The following is a 21461-nucleotide window of genomic DNA, read 5'->3' on the forward strand; positions in this document are numbered from 1 at the left end:
CCTATATGTCAAAGCAGAAAATTATGAATTCCATGTTGAATTTTAAATTTTTCCCACTTCTTTCCTTATTTTAAAATCTTAGAAAAATTCAAAACTGTTTGTAGAAATGTTATATTTTTATATATTTTTCTTTACCTTTCACGGATTTGAATTGTCTTGGCAGATCATGTTCTAACGCACAAAGGAACTTCAGTTGCAGAAAGTTCTGAGTAGTTTCCAAGAAATCATTCTCCCCCAGAAAAGGTGTCATTCAGCCGCTATTTCCTGTAACAGGAAGTTAATCTACTTTCACTTTGGGGTTATAAATTCTGATCATAACCAGCTGCAGAGACATCACCCTGAGCACTTGTCTCAGCTGGGAGTACATTTGGTAAGCAAATATAACACTTCATAATTTTCTACACTACACGTTTATTTTTGTCCTCATTTTGTTGTCAGCTATAAACATTTGATTTTACTGTTCCATCTACAAGGTTTAATGGGTGTTTTACAGAACATACACGTCTGTGTTGTTTGCAAGAAAAGAGAAGAAATAAAAATATGAGATTTTGTATTGGAGACATTGGAGGTTATTTGCCTACATATTTTTTAAAATATATTTTTCTTAGCTTGTTCAGGAACCTGGTCTGATAATGAAATTATATTATGGCAATTGCTGGTGGGGAGGGGAAGATCCCACCTCCCACATTGTCCAGTTCCCAAAGCTGTGCAATCTGTCTCCGATGGGGTCTACTACTGTGTCTGTTTTCAGTGGAATTTCACGATTAGAATTATTCTATATGAGGAGTAGTATATGAAGAGTAGTATTGCCTCAGCACTGTGAATACATATACAGAGGTGCATTCCTCTGTATGGTACCCCTCCCAGTGTATAGGAACAGCATGCATAAACCCTGTCCTTTAGAGTCGAGTAGTATTATGAGGTATGTTGGTCTGCTGTCTATTTAATCCATTTTTTAAGTATATTTATGTAGTTCTTTTAACAATGGACATTTTCACAAAGCAGTTTTACAGAAGTCCAGATATAGATTTAAATTCCCCTAATGAGGAAAACAGCTGACATTAGGAAGAAATCTTTAGAGGAACCAGACTCAAAAGGGAACCCATCCTCTTCTGGGTGACACCATATAGTGAGATTATAAGTCATTACCCATCCACAGGTTTGTACTGTCGAGATAAGCAGTGTTAAGTGTGAGAGGATCTTGAGTATGAGCCTCAGAGTCATTTCTGATTTCTTTAGAGTTTTAACTTTAAGTGTGAATTGTGTATGGGGGACGGGGGTAAAATAAAATAGTAGTATTTTATAATCAATGCAACATTTTGGTCAAATCTTCTGGTTCTAGTAAGGACTCTGGTTGCTGCATTCTGGACTAATCAGAGCTTGTTTCTCCACCTGCTGGAACATCCAGACAGCAAGGCATTACAATAATCCAAACTAAAGGTGACAAAAGCATAAACTAGTTTTTCTGCATCATTTCTTATCTTAGCAATGTTTTATCTTAGCTATTTCTGAGATGAAAATGGCTATCCTAATAATAGTATCTACATGAGCTTGGTAAACAACAAGGTATTTTACTGCTGCACATGGTATAACTGAATGGCCATCCATAGTTACTACATAATCACAAAGCTTACTTTTAGCTGCATTTGAAGTAAAGTATTTATTTATTTTCAGAATTAAGTAGAAGGAAGATACTAAGCATCCAGTGTCTAACATCCACATTCCGAATCTATTCAAATAACATTCCTCAACTTTATTAAGCTGGTGTCTCTCATATGGCATTGATGGAGCACATAGCTGTGTGTCATCAGCATAGCAGTGTAAGCTAATACCATGTTTACAAATAATTTGACTTAGAGGTAGAAGATATGGAGAAAAGAGCAGTGGGCCTAAAATAGAACCTTATGGAACACCAAACTTTATTATGCATAGTGAAGCCACCATTTGCATCTACAAATTGATAACAGTCCGTTAAATAAGACCTGAGCCAAGGAAGGGCTGTTTCCCTAATTGCAACAACTTTTTCTAGTTTATCTATTATGATAATTATGATAAATGATATCAAAAGCTGCATTAAGGTCAAGCAACACAAACAGGTAGGTAGGTAATTCACTACTTTAACCAGCACTGTCTTAGTACTGTAATGAAACCCTGAATGATAGATTTCATGAATGTTATTGCCATGTAAGTATAAGCCTAACTGCTGTGCTATGTCACCGTGCTGCATTGGGATAGGGCTAGAGCATATTACATCATCATCCATTGTCTTTGCTAATTTACATACATCTTAGTAACTTCTGATTGATGAAGCTGCATATCCTTAGCTCCTCCGAACTTCAAAAATAGCTCTTTACTTGCCTAAGACCCTGTGTCCAGAAGGAGTGGAGGCTAAGCTCTGGATTTCTGCCCCTGTAATATATAACAGACGGCTTTTAGCAATCAACCATTGAATGTGAGCAATTGTATATGATGAAGGCTGATTTAGTCTCTAGGCTACTGGGTTAACTTGTTTTAAACTTTTGATAGGACCAATGAATCCAATCTCAATTTTAGGTCTCAGTTGAATGGCTAGACCATTTGTCTGGGACATAAGTGAGGCAATAAAAAGGTTTATCTTATTTGTAGGTGAGGTCTGTGGCACGGCATTGCTCAGATCTTATATTGTATTATAGCTATTTGTGAGTCCAATGGGTAAGAAGGTGAGGGAGTTTTCCGAATATTCTGCCCAAAATTTTGAGTTTGAGATTACACTGGTTATAGAGATAGAGCTAGTGGAAACTGGGGGAAAACATACTTTATTCATGCATTTTGAGAAATTAACAAATGTAATACAAGCATAATAAATAATAAAAATGAACAGTAGTTCACAGTAATTATGATTGGCATTCAATAGCTTATGCTTGTCAATGAGGTCTAAAATATTACTACATATAATACTGGCAGCAGTAAAGCATGAACTATCACAGGGGTTTTCAAATCTGCATCAAATCATGTTCTGTATTTCTCCAAGTATTTCTGAAAATCTGTAATTACCAACAAACCTATGATGAAGAAACACAGATGAAAGTATAAACTACACACTAGCATTTTAGAGTATTAAATGTTTGTTCTAATATTTATTCATGTTTTTTTATTATTATTAATTTCATACTATGCTAATATACTTTGATTAATAATACTTTGTAACTGCAAGCCAACTACCGGTGTCTAATTAAACATGTTTCCTTTTGTAAAAGACTGTGGCTCAGGATCCACACAAATGGAGTTAAAGCAGCTCAAAGGTGAGTAAATACTGACGTGGTCACAATAATGTATGAAAAGGGAAAAAGAGAATCTTCTTCTGAATTTAGTTCGGGAGAAGTAAACTAATGGAATACGCATGGTATATGCACCTTATATATATATATATATATATATATATATATATATAGGTAATCATTTATTGCTATACACTGAAGGCATTTGGGTTTGAGACAATAGCTAAAAAACAACAACACTTGGGACACTAGCTCATGTACTATGTCTTTTTTAGGTTATTAAGAATTGACTGCCAAGTAAAATTAAGTTAAAATGACTGTTTATGAAGTTGAAATAAAAGTGGAATTACATTGATGTATAATTCCATTATATTTTTATTCATGTTACAAAAATGATCAGAATAGTATATCTGAATTAAAACATGAAACATACATAATGTGTACAATAAATAGGTAGACCTGAGTATTTACAATACCCATATAATTACATCTAAAACTAAAATAATAGTTGGAATATAGATTATTTACCACCAAGTGAATTTCTCTTCAAGTATGCTAACAAATAACATATAATCACATATCACATATAAGTACACTAGACTACTTTTCTCCAAGAACTTAGATTGTCCTATTGTAAATACAATAGTGGACATCTCTGATTAATATATTGATATTATATTATATCAAAAGTAAACAGTACATCTCTCTAAATATACATTAGTAAGTTTATCATAAACCTGGCAGCATATTTGAATGAACTTGACAAATTTACTGGATTTGAGGACAGAATCTTACTTTGTTGAGATCTCTACTGAAATTCAAGAAGAAATGTTTTTGAGGCTTTTGTCTCAGGAGAAAAAGAGATGCAGGAGAATTAGGGATAGTTCACTGTTTCATTTCCATTTGGTCTCATTGCTGTCTAAATTAGACTGTAGAGATAATAAGGAGATCTGAATTAAGAGTTTTTTTCTAGGGTGGGGCATAGCTTCTAAATTAATAGTGATATTGATATAAAATGATCTCTACTTTCAGATGATTTTCGTGCATTTTTTAAAAGACTGGGACTTGAAAAGTACTACCCAAACAAGCTGACTCAGAGGTCTTTGCTGGAGATCAACAGTGCCAGTGTATCTGATGAAGAGGTTCACTCAATACAAGCCTTACCATGGGCTTTCCTACGCAAATTACTGATGGCTAATTCAAATTCAAGATCTTTATGTGTACCTGGTGAAAATAAAGAAACAGATGACATGTTTGCTGAGCAGAGCTGTGATGCTACTCCAAATCTTCTAGATCTCCACACTGCCCTCTTTGTCTGTGCAGACAGTTTCCTTCAGCAACAAATAGCACTTAAAATGTCAATGTGCCAGTTTGCAATACCATTTCTGTTACCTCCTGGAGTACATGATCAAAGCACTCTTATGTTATGGGCTCTTAGAGGTATCCTGAAAGAATGGCGTCCACATTCAATGTCAGAATCTAAAGGGTTTGTTGAGGACAGTGTTGTTCATGCAAAAATTCCCTTGATATCATTTGTGAGGTTAAGCAACTGCAGTTTGTCCAAGTCACAGGTTTTGAACCAAGTGCTCAACAAGTCACAGCAGCACCATGACTTCTTTTCACATCGAGAAATGATTGGAGGATCTGCTCGAAGGGTAATCAGTAATGGGATGGTTGAAATCTGCTGGAGTCTGCCATGTGGAAACAATAGTATCGATGTCTTTCCTGAACCAGTGGCTATTGCTAATTTAAGAGGAGATGCTTTCACTTTTGTAACACACTTCAGTTTCCTTACTCAGGTGTCAACAGCTGTCTTTGTGTTCCTAGACAGTGTTGACAAAAATGAGCAAAGGTTGTTTGACTCTTTACAAGGAATGAAAACTAATATCTTTCTTGTGGTTAATGCTCAGAAAAATATGAGCCAGAATGTGAAGTCTTCTATCAAAGCAGCAGTTGATACTCTGCAATTGGAAAAAAATCACACCATTGTTAAAAGCCAAACAGTGAATATGGCTAATTTCTCAAATATGATCAGTTCTGCCATTAACAAAGTGCTAAGTGAGAATCACAGATCATCAATCACAGAAATTGAGAGTATGAAGAAAATTGCTCAGGAATTTGGTCTTTGCATTGATGAATGTGAAAACAGAGCCTGTGAATCAGCAGAGGAAAAAGCAGAGAAAATCATGAAAAGTATTGGAGTTCGTCAAATAGTGGAATATAAAAAGACACGGCTGCCACTGCAAGGTGAAAATTGGAAAAGACTGGCTCAGATAGAAAAAGAGGAATGCCGATTACAACAACCAGGAGGGTTGACTTTGGAGGAGTATAAGGTCAAACTTCAAAAAGACAAAGATGACATTTGGAAGAAACAAAGCAACTATAAATTGACAGAAACAATGGACATCTTAATAAAGGCATTATCAAACTCTGATGACATTGAGCGAGCCTTTTTTCTCAGATGGCTGGGACTAAAACTGGACATGCGATCGCGCAAAGACATGTCAAACCTACGGAAAGAATATTCAAAGTGTGAACAACAAAAGGACAGAGATGGTATAGTTCGAATAGACCAGGAGCTTCTTGATTGTTCTCTTGGCATAGAGCACTACATGAGAGAAATGGGACAAATCTATGAGGTTGCTTCATTTGGTTCAACTAAAAAGTCTGACAGAATAAGCAGTCTCCCTACTCTGGCTGCCAAAATGCTTCTAGCTGGGTTTCCTCTTGAACTACTCGATGGAGATGCATCAAATATCCCAGAGAAATGGGTGAGTGATGTTCTCATGGAGCTTCACAGGATGGTTGGCCAGAAGAGCCATTTGCTGGTTATCACTGTGTTAGGGGTTCAGAGTACGGGTAAATCAACACTGCTCAACACTATGTTTGGAGTTCAGTTTGCAGTGAGCAGTGGACGATGCACACGTGGAGCATTCATGATTTTCCTTCCTGTGGGCAAAGACTTGAAGGAGGAGTTACTTTGTGACTTTGTCCTTCTGATTGATACAGAGGGTTTGAAATCACCAGCACTGGCACAACTGGAAGACAGTTATGAACATGACAATGAGTTGGCCACATTTGTGATTGGTCTGAGTGATGTAACCATCATTAATGTAGCAATGGAGAATTCCACAGAGATGAAGGACATCTTACAGATAGCAGTTCATGCTTTTTTACGGATGAAGGAAGTTGGTAAAAAAACAGTCTGCCACTTTGTCCACCAAAATGTTGCTGGTGTATCTGCATATGACAAAAACATGACAGACCGAAAAAAGCTCCTGGACCAATTAAATGAGATGACAGTGATTGCGGCTGAAATGGAAAAGCAGCCTAATGTGAAGAAATTCACAGATGTATTGGATTATGATGTGGAAAAGAATAACTGGTATATACCAGGTCTATGGCATGGAACACCACCAATGGCACCAGTTAATACAGGCTACAGTGTAGCTGTGTTGGATTTTAAGAAAAAACTCTTGGAAATGCTTAAAGTGAGAAAAGATGAACAACCTTCCCAGATCCCAGAGTTCCTGCAGTGGATGAGTAACTTGTGGAAGGCCGTGAAGTTTGAGAACTTCATCTTTAGTTTCAGAAACACTCTTGTGGCCCATGCCTATGATAACCTTTGCAGAGAGTTTTCTGAATGGGAATGGTCTTTCAGAAGACATATCCTCGCTTTGTTTGCTAGTGCAGAAGTTCAAATATCTAACACTGAAAGCAGCAGTGTTCATGAGGTTGTTGAGGCACTTCAAAATAATTCACATAAAGAGATTGCAGTTCAAACAAAAGAAATTACTGACAAATTGAAAGACTACTACAAAAGGAAAGATCATAATGTGCATTTAGTGGTAAAGTACAAAGCTGATTTTTCCAATAGCATTAAATCTCTGGAGAAAGAAATGAAGCAGGATGTTAAACAGAGATTATTTACTGCTGCTGAGAAGAGGAGAAACAAGGAGAAAGTTGAAGAGATTCAAAATAAGCAAGCTGCTATGATTGAGTGTAAAGTTCGGCAGTTACTGCAGAATTACAAAGATCGTAACGATGCAGTGTCTGATGATGACCTCATGGCTGATTTTGAGAGAATGTGGAATAGAGAAGTGGCAAACATCACTGGTCTAAAAGAAAAAGATGTTCCCGCTGATGTTTTGAAGCAACTGCGAGCAAGTTTAGGAAATCGCCAAGTCATGGAGGATTTGCAGAACGTTAAGAGTTTGACACAATATGGGCAAGAAGATTTCAAGGCCAAGAAAAGACATGTAAACTTGGGGAAAAAAAATGAAAAAACAAAACATTTTCTTAAGACAAAAAGTCTAAAACAAGACCTACAGATTGTTGCAGTTGATGTCATTACCAGTTGTAGTAGGATGATTGAACAGTTCACACAATCCAAAAGTGATTACCAAGAGACATTTACAAAAGATGTGCTTGATGAAATTGATGAACACCTTAATAAAGCAGGCTCCAAATTCAATACCAAATTTGAATTTGACCTGAAATTGCACATTTGTGGCATTGCCTCTCGGAAATTCCTTGAGATGCACAGGAAGTATCTCACTGAGCATGATCCATTAAATCATGTACAGAAATTTAAGAGGCAGTATCTCTCTGATTTCATTGATTTGTACAGAAAGAGGGACCAGTGCCAGAGGAAAGCACAAGACTTCACTCAGCTCTGTCTCAAGCCAGCAGTGACTGAGTACATCGACCAGTCCCTCGGACCTGACATTATTGATGCAGTTTTGGAGTATAAGTCTACTGAGTATAGTTCACGAACGCTGTTTCAGTACACCATCCTGAAGGAACTACTGGAAAAATCCAACTTCAGTGACTTTGTAGAGTATAGTTTGCATTATGAGAATTATGTCAAAGACTGGATATACAATCACATCATTAAATGTTTCTCCAAAGACATTTCTTTGCAAGAATTAAAAATGAAGAAGCTGGACAGAGTAGTTAAAAAGATCACTAACGCAATAGAAGCATCTAAGCTGGAAGCCAATGGGTCTCCTTTGCCCAATAATGCAGAAGGTACTACAGTTTTGATCAAGAACCTTTGCAAAGCTTTGAGTGATGTCATCTCAATATCCATGAGCGCAGTGGAGAGGGTCCTGTTTCAGAACACAAGCTGTTGTGAACCATTCACCAAAAGTCTCTATGAATGTATTGATGACCTGAAACAGCAAATAGCAAAGGAGATCTCAGAGTCAACTGATACCACTGAGACCCTGAACAATGTGCCTGTAAAACCCCAAGATGAGCTTTTCAAGAGGGTGTTTGGTTGTGGAGTGCAGTGTCCATTTTGCAAAACACCATGTGAAGCAGGTGGGAAGGAACATCAGCTACACCATGCAGCTGTACACAGACCAAAAGGACTTGGCACCTACAGATTCTTAAAGACTAATATCCTTTGTGAAGAGATTTGTACATCTAGTGTTCATGGCAATGGGACGTTTCATAACCATGAAACAAATTACCAACCTCATCCGTACAAAGATTACCGGAAATATTACCCAGACTGGCATATTGCACCTGACATGTCTATAGAGGCCTCAGATTACTGGAAGTATGTGCTGGTGACATTCAATAAGCAATTTGCTGAACGGTATAAAGCATTGCCAGCTGTGTATCCAGATGCGTGGAATGGAATCACTAAAGATCAGGCTTTTATTAGTCTGAAGCAGATGTTTAATATTCAATAATGGATGACCTGCAAAATATCACTGCAAAAATATTGCCATTTGTGAAGAGGACAACTCCATCACTCACAGTTCCATCACTAATGTTATCACTCAGGTGAATCAGGAACTGGAGCGCTAATTATGTCTGACAATTGAACTTCTACTGAATTACTATTATCTAAATATAGAATCAATTTTACTAAAAGTTATTTTCGGGGATTTAAATGGTTTCTTTTAAACATTATATCTGTATGTCTACAATGATAAACAATTTTTAAAAGTGTAGTTAGGCTTGTTATAACATTTTGGTGATTGGATTATTTCTGTGTTTGTGATGTTAATTCAAATGTTACAATTATGTTTAATAATCACTTGGTTACAATTGTTACAAATCTTTGTTATAAATGTTACAGTTATGTTTATTAATTACTTTCTGAAATTAAAATGAATGGATTATTCAGAACATATTGTATGAATGTATGAGTATATTCATAAACTGAATAAACAATTCATACCATAAATATATCAATCTGTCAATCCAAATTGGTTGCAAGGACAAATTTTATTGCAGTATGAATTACAAATAAACGAATACATAATACAATAAACTAATAATTTCTCATATTTATTCAATTTAACACTTCTACAATCATACATACATATTAGCCATTGCACTGAATGGGTGCCATTTCTGTCCCCAGGGCCTTATATATACAAATATGCATGAAAATTAACTGAAAAAAAAACATCTTATCAAGCAAGTTTAGTGGTTAGCACGCTCGCCTCACACCTCCAGGGTCGGGGGTTCGATTCCCACCGTGGCCCTGTGTGTGTGGAGTTTGCATTTTCTCCCCGTGCTGCGGGGGTTTCCTCCACGTACTCTGGTTTCCGGAGTGCACCAGGTAGTGTTGTCACCTTAAAGCTCCAGGTTCCCTGGTTTGATCCAACTACAAGCTTGCAACTTTAAAAAACAATTAATCATTGTAAAGCGCTGTTGTTTCTAAGAGTGATGAGATGACACTCAGTAGATGTACCTGTACCCGTACAGTTGGACATTCCACTAATTAACTGCATGACAAGTTTGATCTGAAATGAGATGAACTTAATATTTTGTGAAACTGAAATATCCTGCTGCTTACAGGGTTCTTAAATATTAATAAAATAATCAAAAATGCTTTCGTGTGATTTTTAGCTTCAGTTATCGATCCATCCATCCATCCATCTTCAACCGCTTACTCCTTTTCAGGGTCACGGGTGAGCCTGGAGCCTATCCCAGGGAGCATCGGGAACAAGGCGTGGTACACCCTGGACAGGGTTCAGTTATATATATATATATATATATATATATATATATATATATATATATATATATATATATATATATATATATATATATATAAACAATAGATGTGACAGGGAGATAAATTTGCACATTTGCTGGTCCAAATACTTTTTTAAATGATTTGGTCAAGTTGTAAGCAAGTTGTAAATTGTCATGGGCATTGTGAGTTTTAATTAAATCATTTGCCAAATCACTACCAAATATCGCTACCCATTACCATTTATCCCATCGGCCCTCAAACAGCTCAGAGAAGCCTGAATCTTTACGAAATTAGACAAGAGCAGTGCATATAATCTCATCCACATCCGAGAAAGGGATGAGTGGAAAATGGCCTTTAGCACCACCTCTGGAATTACGAGTACTAGTGTATGAGACATGCTGGGGTCTCGTCCATTACGAATACTGGTGTAAAAAATGTATGCCTACATTGACAACATTTTGATTTACTCTTCATTCCAAGAAATTCATGTTATCCATGTGAAACAAGTGCTTCAGAGACTCATGGACAATCACCTATATGTCAAAGCAGAAAATTATGAATTCCATGTTGAATTTTAAATTTTTCCCACTTCTTTCCTTATTTTAAAATCTTAGAAAAATTCAAAACTGTTTGTAGAAATGTTATATTTTTATATATTTTTCTTTACCTTTCACGGATTTGAATTGTCTTGGCAGATCATGTTCTAACGCACAAAGGAACTTCAGTTGCAGAAAGTTCTGAGTAGTTTCCAAGAAATCATTCTCCCCCAGAACAAGGTGTCATTCAGCCGCTATTTCCTGTAACAGGAAGTTAATCTACTTTCACTTTGGGGTTATAAATTCTGATCATAACCAGCTGCAGAGACATCACCCTGAGCACTTGTCTCAGCTGGGAGTACATTTGGTAAGCAAATATAACACTTCATAATTTTCTACACTACACGTTTATTTTTGTCCTCATTTTGTTGTCAGCTATAAACATTTGATTTTACTGTTCCATCTACAAGGTTTAATGGGTGTTTTACAGAACATACACGTCTGTGTGGTTTGCAAGAAAAGAGAAGAAATAAAAATATGAGATTTTGTATTGGAGACATTGGAGGTTATTTGCCTACATATTTTTTAAAATATATTTTTCTTAGCTTGTTCAGGAACCTGGTCTGATAATGAAATTATATTATGGCAATTGCTGGTGGGGAGGGGAAGATCCCACCTCCCACATTGTCCAGTTCCCAAAGCTGTGCAATCTGTCTCCGATGGGGTCTACTACTGTGTCTGTTTTCAGTGGAATTTCACGATTAGAATTATTCTATATGAGGAGTAGTATATGAAGAGTAGTATTGCCTCAGCACTGTGAATACATATACAGAGGTGCATTCCTCTGTATGGTACCCCTCCCAGTGTATAGGAACAGCATGCATAAACCCTGTCCTTTAGAGTCGAGTAGTATTATGAGGTATGTTGGTCTGCTGTCTATTTAATCCATTTTTTAAGTATATTTATGTAGTTCTTTTAACAATGGACATTTTCACAAAGCAGTTTTACAGAAGTCCAGATATAGATTTAAATTCCCCTAATGAGGAAAACAGCTGACATTAGGAAGAAATCTTTAGAGGAACCAGACTCAAAAGGGAACCCATCCTCTTCTGGGTGACACCATATAGTGAGATTATAAGTCATTACCCATGCACAGATTTGTACTGTGGAGATAAGCAGTGTTAAGTGTGAGAGGATCTTGAGTATGAGCCTCAGAGTCATTTCTGATTTCTTTAGAGTTTTAACTTTAAGTGTGAATTGTGTATGGGGGACAGGAGTAAAATAAAATAGTAGTATTTTATAATCAATGCAACATTTTGGTCAAATCTTCTGGTTCTAGTAAGGACTCTGGTTGCTGCATTCTGGACTAATCAGAGCTTGTTTCTCCACCTGCTGGAACATCCAGACAGCAAGGCATTACAATAATCCAAACTAAAGGTGACAAAAGCATAAACTAGTTTTTCTGCATCATTTCTTATCTTGGCAATGTTTTATCTTAGCTATTTCTGAGATGAAAATGGCTATCCTAATAATAGTATCTACATGAGCTTGGTAAACAACAAGGTATTTTACTGCTGCACATGGTATAACTGAATGGCCATCCATAGTTACTACATAATCACAAAGCTTACTTTTAGCTGCATTTGAAGTAAAGTATTTATTTATTTTCAGAATTAAGTAGAAGGAAGATACTAAGCATCCAGTGTCTAACATCCACATTCCGAATCTATTCAAATAACATTCCTCAACTTTATTAAGCTGGTGTCTCTCATATGGCATTGATGGAGCACATAGCTGTGTGTCATCAGCATAGCAGTGTAAGCTAATACCATGTTTACAAATAATTTGACTTAGAGGTAGAAGATATGGAGAAAAGAGCAGTGGGCCTAAAATAGAACCTTATGGAACACCAAACTTTATTATGCATAGTGAAGCCACCATTTGCATCTACAAATTGATAACAGTCCGTTAAATAAGACCTGAGCCAAGGAAGGGCTGTTTCCCTAATTGCAACAACTTTTTCTAGTCTATCTATTATGATAATTATGATAAATGATATCAAAAGCTGCATTAAGGTCAAGCAACACAAACAGGTAGGTAGGTAATTCACTACTTTAACCAGCACTGTCTTAGTACTGTAATGAAACCCTGAAAGATAGATTTCATGAATGTTATTGCCATGTAAGTATAAGCCTAACTGCTGTGCTATGTCACCGTGCTGCATTGGGATAGGGCTAGAGCATATTACATCATCATCCATTGTCTTTGCTAATTTACATACATCTTAGTAACTTCTGATTGATGAAGCTGCATATCCTTAGCTCCTCCGAACTTCAAAAATAGCTCTTTACTTGCCTAAGACCCTGTGTCCAGAAGGAGTGGAGGCTAAGCTCTGGATTTCTGCCCCTGTAATATATAACAGACGGCTTTTAGCAATCAACCATTGAATGTGAGCAATTGTATATGATGAAGGCTGATTTAGTCTCTAGGCTACTGGGTTAACTTGTTTTAAACTTTTGATAGGACCAATGAATCCAATCTCAATTTTAGGTCTCAGTTGAATGGCTAGACCATTTGTCTGGGACATAAGTGAGGCAATAAAAAGGTTTATCTTATTTGTAGGTGAGGTCTGTGGCACGGCATTGCTCAGATCTTATATTGTATTATAGCTATTTGTGAGTCCAATGGGTAAGAAGGTGAGGGAGTTTTCCGAATATTCTGCCCAAAATTTTGAGTTTGAGATTACACTGGTTATAGAGATAGAGCTAGTGGAAACTGGGGGAAAACATACTTTATTCATGCATTTTGAGAAATTAACAAATGTAATACAAGCATAATAAATAATAAAAATGAACAGTAGTTCACAGTAATTATGATTGGCATTCAATAGCTTATGCTTGTCAATGAGGTCTAAAATATTACTACATATAATACTGGCAGCAGTAAAGCATGAACTATCACAGGGGTTTTCAAATCTGCATCAAATCATGTTCTGTATTTCTCCAAGTATTTCTGAAAATCTGTAATTACCAACAAACCTATGATGAAGAAACACAGATGAAAGTATAAACTACACACTAGCATTTTAGAGTATTAAATGTTTGTTCTAATATTTATTCATGTTTTTTTATTATTATTAATTTCATACTATGCTAATATACTTTGATTAATAATACTTTGTAACTGCAAGCCAACTACCGGTGTCTAATTAAACATGTTTCCTTTTGTAAAAGACTGTGGCTCAGGATCCACACAAATGGAGTTAAAGCAGCTCAAAGGTGAGTAAATACTGACGTGGTCACAATAATGTATGAAAAGGGAAAAAGAGAATCTTCTTCTGAATTTAGTTCGGGAGAAGTAAACTAATGGAATACGCATGGTATATGCACCTTATATATATATATATATATATATATATATATATATATATAGGTAATCATTTATTGCTATACACTGAAGGCATTTGGGTTTGAGACAATAGCTAAAAAACAACAACACTTGGGACACTAGCTCATGTACTATGTCTTTTTTAGGTTATTAAGAATTGACTGCCAAGTAAAATTAAGTTAAAATGACTGTTTATGAAGTTGAAATAAAAGTGGAATTACATTGATGTATAATTCCATTATATTTTTATTCATGTTACAAAAATGATCAGAATAGTATATCTGAATTAAAACATGAAACATACATAATGTGTACAATAAATAGGTAGACCTGAGTATTTACAATACCCATATAATTACATCTAAAACTAAAATAATAGTTGGAATATAGATTATTTACCACCAAGTGAATTTCTCTTCAAGTATGCTAACAAATAACATATAATCACATATCACATATAAGTACACTAGACTACTTTTCTCCAAGAACTTAGATTGTCCTATTGTAAATACAATAGTGGACATCTCTGATTAATATATTGATATTATATTATATCAAAAGTAAACAGTACATCTCTCTAAATATACATTAGTAAGTTTATCATAAACCTGGCAGCATATTTGAATGAACTTGACAAATTTACTGGATTTGAGGACAGAATGTTACTTTGTTGAGATCTCTACTGAAACTCAAGAAGAAATGTATTTGAGGCTTTTGTCTCAGGAGAAAAAGAGATGCAGGAGAATTAGGGATAGTTCACTGTTTCATTTCCATTTGGTCTCATTGCTGTCTAAATTAGACTGTAGAGATAATAAGGAGATCTGAATTAAGAGTTTTTTTCTAGGGTGGGGCATAGCTTCTAAATTAATAGTGATATTGATATAAAATGATCTCTACTTTCAGATGATTTTCGTGCATTTTTTAAAAGACTGGGACTTGAAAAGTACTATCCAAACAAGCTGACTCAGAGGTCTTTGCTGGAGATCAACAGTGCCAGTGTATCTGATGAAGAGGTTCACTCACTACAAGCCTTACCATGGGCTTTCCTACGCAAATTACTGATGGCTAATTCAAATTCAAGATCTTTATGTGTACCTGGTGAAAATAAAGAAACAGATGACATGTTTGCTGAGCAGAGCTGTGATGCTACTCCAAATCTTCTAGATCTCCACACTGCCCTCTTTGTCTGTGCAGACAGTTTCCTTCAGCAACAAATAGCACTTAAAATGTCAATGTGCCAGTTTGCAGTACCCTTTCTGTTACCTCCTGGAGTACATGATCAAAGCACTCTTATGTTATGGGCTCTTAGAGGTATCCTGAAAGAATGGCGTCCACATTCAATGTCAGAATCTAAAGGGTTTGTCGAAGACAGTGTTGTTCATGCAAAAATTCCCTTGATATCATTTGTGAGGTTAAGCAACTGCAGTTTGTCCAAGTCACAGGTTTTGAACCAAGTGCTCAACAAGTCACAGCAGCACCATGACTTCTTTTCACATCGAGAAATGATCGGAGGATCTGCTCGAAGGGTAATCAGTAATGGGATGGTTGAAATCTGCTGGAGTCTGCCATGTGGAAACAATAGTATCGATGTCTTTCCTGAACCAGTGGCTATTGCTAATTTAAGAGGAGATGCTTTCACTTTTGTAACACACTTCAGTTTCCTTACTCAGGTGTCAACAGCTGTCTTTGTGTTCCTAGACAGTGTTGACAAAAATGAGCAAAGGTTGTTTGACTCTTTACAAGGAATGAAAACTAATATCTTTCTTGTGGTTAATGCTCAGAAAAATATGAGCCAGAATGTGAAGTCTTCTATCAAAGCAGCAGTTGATACTCTGCAATTGGAAAAAAATCACACCATTGTTAAAAGCCAAACAGTGAATATGGCTAATTTCTCAAATATGATCAGTTCTGCCATTAACAAAGTGCTAAGTGAGAATCACAGATCATCAATCACAGAAATTGAGAGTATGAAGAAAATTGCTCAGGAATTTGGTCTTTGCATTGATGAATGTGAAAACAGAGCCTGTGAATCAGCAGAGGAAAAAGCAGAGAAAATCATGAAAAGTATTGGAGTTCGTCAAATAGTGGAATATAAAAAGACACGGCTGCCACTGCAAGGTGAAAATTGGAAAAGACTGGCTCAGATAGAAAAAGAGGAATGCCGATTACAACAACCAGGAGGGTTGACTTTGGAGGAGTATAAGGTCAAACTTCAAAAAGACAAAGATGACATTTGGAAGAAACAAAGCAACTATAAATTGACAGAAACAATGGACATCTTAATAAAGGCATTATCAAACTCTGATGACATTGAGCGAGCCTTTTTTCTCAGATGGCTGGGACTAAAACTGGACATGCGATCGCGCAAAGACATGTCAAACCTACGGAAAGAATATTCAAAGTGTGAACAACAAAAGGACAGAGATGGTATAGTTCGAATAGACCAGGAGCTTCTTGATTGTTCTCTTGGCATAGAGCACTACATGAGAGAAATGGGACAAATCTATGAGGTTGCTTCATTTGGTTCAACTAAAAAGTCTGACAGAATAAGCAGTCTCCCTACTCTGGCTGCCAAAATGCTTCTAGCTGGGTTTCCTCTTGAACTACTCGATGGAGATGCATCAAATATCCCAGAGAAATGGGTGAGTGATGTTCTCATGGAGCTTCACAGGATGGTTGGCCAGAAGAGCCATTTGCTGGTTATCACTGTGTTAGGGGTTCAGAGTACGGGTAAATCAACACTGCTCAACACTATGTTTGGAGTTCAGTTTGCAGTGAGCAGTGGACGATGCACACGTGGAGCATTCATGATTTTCCTTCCTGTGGGCAAAGACTTGAAGGAGGAGTTACTTTGTGACTTTGTCCTTCTGATTGATACAGAGGGTTTGAAATCACCAGCACTGGCACAACTGGAAGACAGTTATGAACATGACAATGAGTTGGCCACATTTGTGATTGGTCTGAGTGATGTAACCATCATTAATGTAGCAATGGAGAATTCCACAGAGATGAAGGACATCTTACAGATAGCAGTTCATGCTTTTTTACGGATGAAGGAAGTTGGTAAAAAAACAGTCTGCCACTTTGTCCACCAAAATGTTGCTGGTGTATCTGCATATGACAAAAACATGACAGACCGAAAAAAGCTCCTGGACCAATTAAATGAGATGACAGTGATTGCGGCTGAAATGGAAAAGCAGCCTAATGTGAAGAAATTCACAGATGTATTGGATTATGATGTGGAAAAGAATAACTGGTATATACCAGGTCTATGGCATGGAACACCACCAATGGCACCAGTTAATACAGGCTACAGTGTAGCTGTGTTGGATTTTAAGAAAAAACTCTTGGAAATGCTTAAAGTGAGAAAAGATGAACAACCTTCCCAGATCCCAGAGTTCCTGCAGTGGATGAGTAACTTGTGGAAGGCCGTGAAGTTTGAGAACTTCATCTTTAGTTTCAGAAACACTCTTGTGGCCCATGCCTATGATAACCTTTGCAGAGAGTTTTCTGAATGGGAATGGTCTTTCAGAAGACATATCCTCGCTTTGTTTGCTAGTGCAGAAGTTCAAATATCTAACACTGAAAGCAGCAGTGTTCATGAGGTTGTTGAGGCACTTCAAAATAATTCACATAAAGAGATTGCAGTTCAAACAAAAGAAATTACTGACAAATTGAAAGACTACTACAAAAGGAAAGATCATAATGTGCATTTAGTGGTAAAGTACAAAGCTGATTTTTCCAATAGCATTAAATCTCTGGAGAAAGAAATGAAGCAGGATGTTAAACAGAGATTATTTACTGCTGCTGAGAAGAGGAGAAACAAGGAGAAAGTTGAAGAGATTCAAAATAAGCAAGCTGCTATGATTGAGTGTAAAGTTCGGCAGTTACTGCAGAATTACAAAGATCGTAACGATGCAGTGTCTGATGATGACCTCATGGCTGATTTTGAGAGAATGTGGAATAGAGAAGTGGCAAACATCACTGGTCTAAAAGAAAAAGATGTTCCCGCTGATGTTTTGAAGCAACTGCGAGCAAGTTTAGGAAATCGCCAAGTCATGGAGGATTTGCAGAACGTTAAGAGTTTGACACAATATGGGCAAGAAGATTTCAAGGCCAAGAAAAGACATGTAAACTTGGGGAAAAAAAATGAAAAAACAAAACATTTTCTTAAGACAAAAAGTCTAAAACAAGACCTACAGATTGTTGCAGTTGATGTCATTACCAGTTGTAGTAGGATGATTGAACAGTTCACACAATCCAAAAGTGATTACCAAGAGACATTTACAAAAGATGTGCTTGATGAAATTGATGAACACCTTAATAAAGCAGGCTCCAAATTCAATACCAAATTTGAATTTGACCTGAAATTGCACATTTGTGGCATTGCCTCTCGGAAATTCCTTGAGATGCACAGGAAGTATCTCACTGAGCATGATCCATTAAATCATGTACAGAAATTTAAGAGGCAGTATCTCTCTGATTTCATTGATTTGTACAGAAAGAGGGACCAGTGCCAGAGGAAAGCACAAGACTTCACTCAGCTCTGTCTCAAGCCAGCAGTGACTGAGTACATCGACCAGTCCCTCGGACCTGACATTATTGATGCAGTTTTGGAGTATAAGTCTACTGAGTATAGTTCACGAACGCTGTTTCAGTACACCATCCTGAAGGAACTACTGGAAAAATCCAACTTCAGTGACTTTGTAGAGTATAGTTTGCATTATGAGAATTATGTCAAAGACTGGATATACAATCACATCATTAAATGTTTCTCCAAAGACATTTCTTTGCAAGAATTAAAAATGAAGAAGCTGGACAGAGTAGTTAAAAAGATCACTAACGCAATAGAAGCATCTAAGCTGGAAGCCAATGGGTCTCCTTTGCCCAATAATGCAGAAGGTACTACAGTTTTGATCAAGAACCTTTGCAAAGCTTTGAGTGATGTCATCTCAATATCCATGAGCGCAGTGGAGAGGGTCCTGTTTCAGAACACAAGCTGTTGTGAACCATTCACCAAAAGTCTCTATGAATGTATTGATGACCTGAAACAGCAAATAGCAAAGGAGATCTCAGAGTCAACTGATACCACTGAGACCCTGAACAATGTGCCTGTAAAACCCCAAGATGAGCTTTTCAAGAGGGTGTTTGGTTGTGGAGTGCAGTGTCCATTTTGCAAAACACCATGTGAAGCAGGTGGGAAGGAACATCAGCTACACCATGCAGCTGTACACAGACCAAAAGGACTTGGCACCTACAGATTCTTAAAGACTAATATCCTTTGTGAAGAGATTTGTACATCTAGTGTTCATGGCAATGGGACGTTTCATAACCATGAAACAAATTACCAACCTCATCCGTACAAAGATTACCGGAAATATTACCCAGACTGGCATATTGCACCTGACATGTCTATAGAGGCCTCAGATTACTGGAAGTATGTGCTGGTGACATTCAATAAGCAATTTGCTGAACGGTATAAAGCATTGCCAGCTGTGTATCCAGATGCGTGGAATGGAATCACTAAAGATCAGGCTTTTATTAGTCTGAAGCAGATGTTTAATATTCAATAATGGATGACCTGCAAAATATCACTGCAAAAATATTGCCATTTGTGAAGAGGACAACTCCATCACTCACAGTTCCATCACTAATGTTATCACTCAGGTGAATCAGGAACTGGAGCGCTAATTATGTCTGACAATTGAACTTCTACTGAATTACTATTATCTAAATATAGAATCAATTTTACTAAAAGTTATTTTCGGGGATTTAAATGGTTTCTTTTAAACATTATATCTGTATGTCTACAATGATAATCATTTTTTAAAAGTGTAGGTAGGATTGTTATAACATTTTGGTGATTGGATTATTTCTGTGTTTGTGATGTTAATTCAAATGTTACAATTATGTTTATTAATCACTTGGTTACAATTGTTACAAATCTTTGTTATAAATGTTACAGTTATGTTTATTAATTACTTTCTGAAATTCAAATGAATGCATTATTCAGAGCATATTGTATGAAAGTTTGAGTATATTCATAAACTGAATAAACAATTCATACCATAAATATATCAATCTGTCAATCCAAATTGGTTGCAAGGACAAATTTTATTCAGTGTGATTACAAATAAACTAATACATAATACAATAAACTAGTAATTTCTCATATTCATTCAATTTATCACTTCTACAATCATACATACATATTAGCCATTGCACTGAATGGGTGCCATTTCTGTCCCCAGGGCCTTATATATACAAATATGCATGAAAATTAACTGAAAAAAAACATCTTATCAAGCAAGTTTAGTAGTTAGCACGTTCGCCTCACACCTCCAGGGTCGGGGGTTCGATTCCCACCGTGGCCCTGTGTGTGTGGAGTTTGTATGTTCTCCCCGTGCTGCGGGGGTTTCCTCCGGGTACTCTGGTTTCCTCCCCCAGTCCAAAGGCATGCACGGTAGGCTGATTGGCGTGTCTAAAGTGTCCGTAGTGTATGAATGGTTGTGTGAATGTGTATATGATTGTGGTGTACCCCGCCTTGTGCCCGATGCTCCCTGGGATAGGCTCCAGGTTCCCTGTGACCCTGAAAAGGATAAGCGGTATAGAAGATGGATGGATGGATGAATAAAAACTACCTAGAACACTGATAAAAATTTGTTACCTGTCTACACTCTCTAACACTACACTTTACTATTAAATATAATGGTTAAAATCCTTTAGAAATGCTTTTTTGCATTGTTGTGTTTATATCTCATCTACAGTTTAAATATTTTTTTTCATAAGAAATCCATAATATTTTAATTAAAATACACATTTTAGTCGTGTCCCTGGGATTTAACTCAGTCCTGTTACCTTAAAACACCTAACCCCCCACTACCCCCCCACCACCCAGAAAAATTTTGGATCAAGGCACATGTTCACCAGGACGTTGTATCATCTAAATCTTCTGAAGGCCATGGGAAGACCAAAAGTAAGTTCTCTCATTTTGTTTTCTGTATATTTGATGATATTGTAATTACGACTGAGAAGGTTAATCTCAGCGTACAGTCCTGTTACTTAAATCATTTCTTAGATGTCTTTCTCTTTCTCCCCTTCCCGCTCTCTCCCTCTTCCTCTCTCTCCCTCCTTCCCTTTCCACCGCCTTTGCTGTGAATAACTACAAGTATATAGAATATCCCTTCAATACAAACTTGCATGCATGGCCATGCACACTCTCACAAACACAAAAACACACAGACATGCACTCACACACATACAGACACTCATTCCCGT

At 36.8% G+C, this 21461-nt stretch overlaps 2 protein-coding genes across 4 annotated transcripts; both read left to right on the forward strand.

Moving 5' to 3' along the window:
* Window positions 1-217: 217 nt before the first annotated feature.
* LOC128633592 (up-regulator of cell proliferation) lies at window positions 218-10103 on the forward strand. 3 transcript variants are annotated; one of them, XM_053682789.1, is made up of 3 exons: window positions 218-370; window positions 1343-3281; window positions 4290-10103. In XM_053682789.1, exons 2-3 carry the CDS (start codon window positions 3218-3220, stop codon window positions 8957-8959), a joined length of 4734 nt encoding a protein of 1577 aa, XP_053538764.1. In that variant the 5' UTR covers window positions 218-370; window positions 1343-3217; the 3' UTR covers window positions 8960-10103. The 3 variants fall into 3 exon arrangements, with proteins under 3 accessions (XP_053538764.1, XP_053538765.1, XP_053538763.1); XM_053682790.1 differs by having other exon boundaries at window positions 235-370; window positions 3237-3281; XM_053682788.1 differs by having other exon boundaries at window positions 235-3281.
* An 840-nt stretch (window positions 10104-10943) lies between these two features.
* On the forward strand, window positions 10944-20330 carry LOC128633593 (up-regulator of cell proliferation). The gene is made up of 3 exons (XM_053682791.1): window positions 10944-11159; window positions 14020-14074; window positions 15087-20330. The coding sequence occupies exons 2-3, from the start codon at window positions 14053-14055 to the stop codon at window positions 19754-19756; spliced, it is 4692 nt and encodes a 1563-aa protein (XP_053538766.1). The 5' UTR covers window positions 10944-11159; window positions 14020-14052; the 3' UTR covers window positions 19757-20330.
* The last annotated feature ends 1131 nt before the right edge of the window (window positions 20331-21461 follow it).

Source organism: Ictalurus punctatus, chromosome 9 (genome assembly GCF_001660625.3).
Source record: "Ictalurus punctatus breed USDA103 chromosome 9, Coco_2.0, whole genome shotgun sequence".
Classification (NCBI taxonomy): Eukaryota; Metazoa; Chordata; class Actinopteri; order Siluriformes; family Ictaluridae; genus Ictalurus; species Ictalurus punctatus.

Bases quoted from the DNA above. Each gene is read 5' to 3' on its own strand.
- LOC128633592 (XM_053682789.1), top strand. From the start codon at position 3,218: ATGTTTCCTTTTGTAAAAGACTGTGGCTCAGGATCCACACAAATGGAG. The intron at 3,282-4,289 runs GTGAGTAAATAC...CTCTACTTTCAG, and splicing joins GGAGTTAAAGCAGCTCAAAG to ATGATTTTCGTGCATTTTTT.
- LOC128633593 (XM_053682791.1), top strand. From the start codon at position 14,053: ATGGAGTTAAAGCAGCTCAAAG. The intron at 14,075-15,086 runs GTGAGTAAATAC...CTCTACTTTCAG, and splicing joins GGAGTTAAAGCAGCTCAAAG to ATGATTTTCGTGCATTTTTT.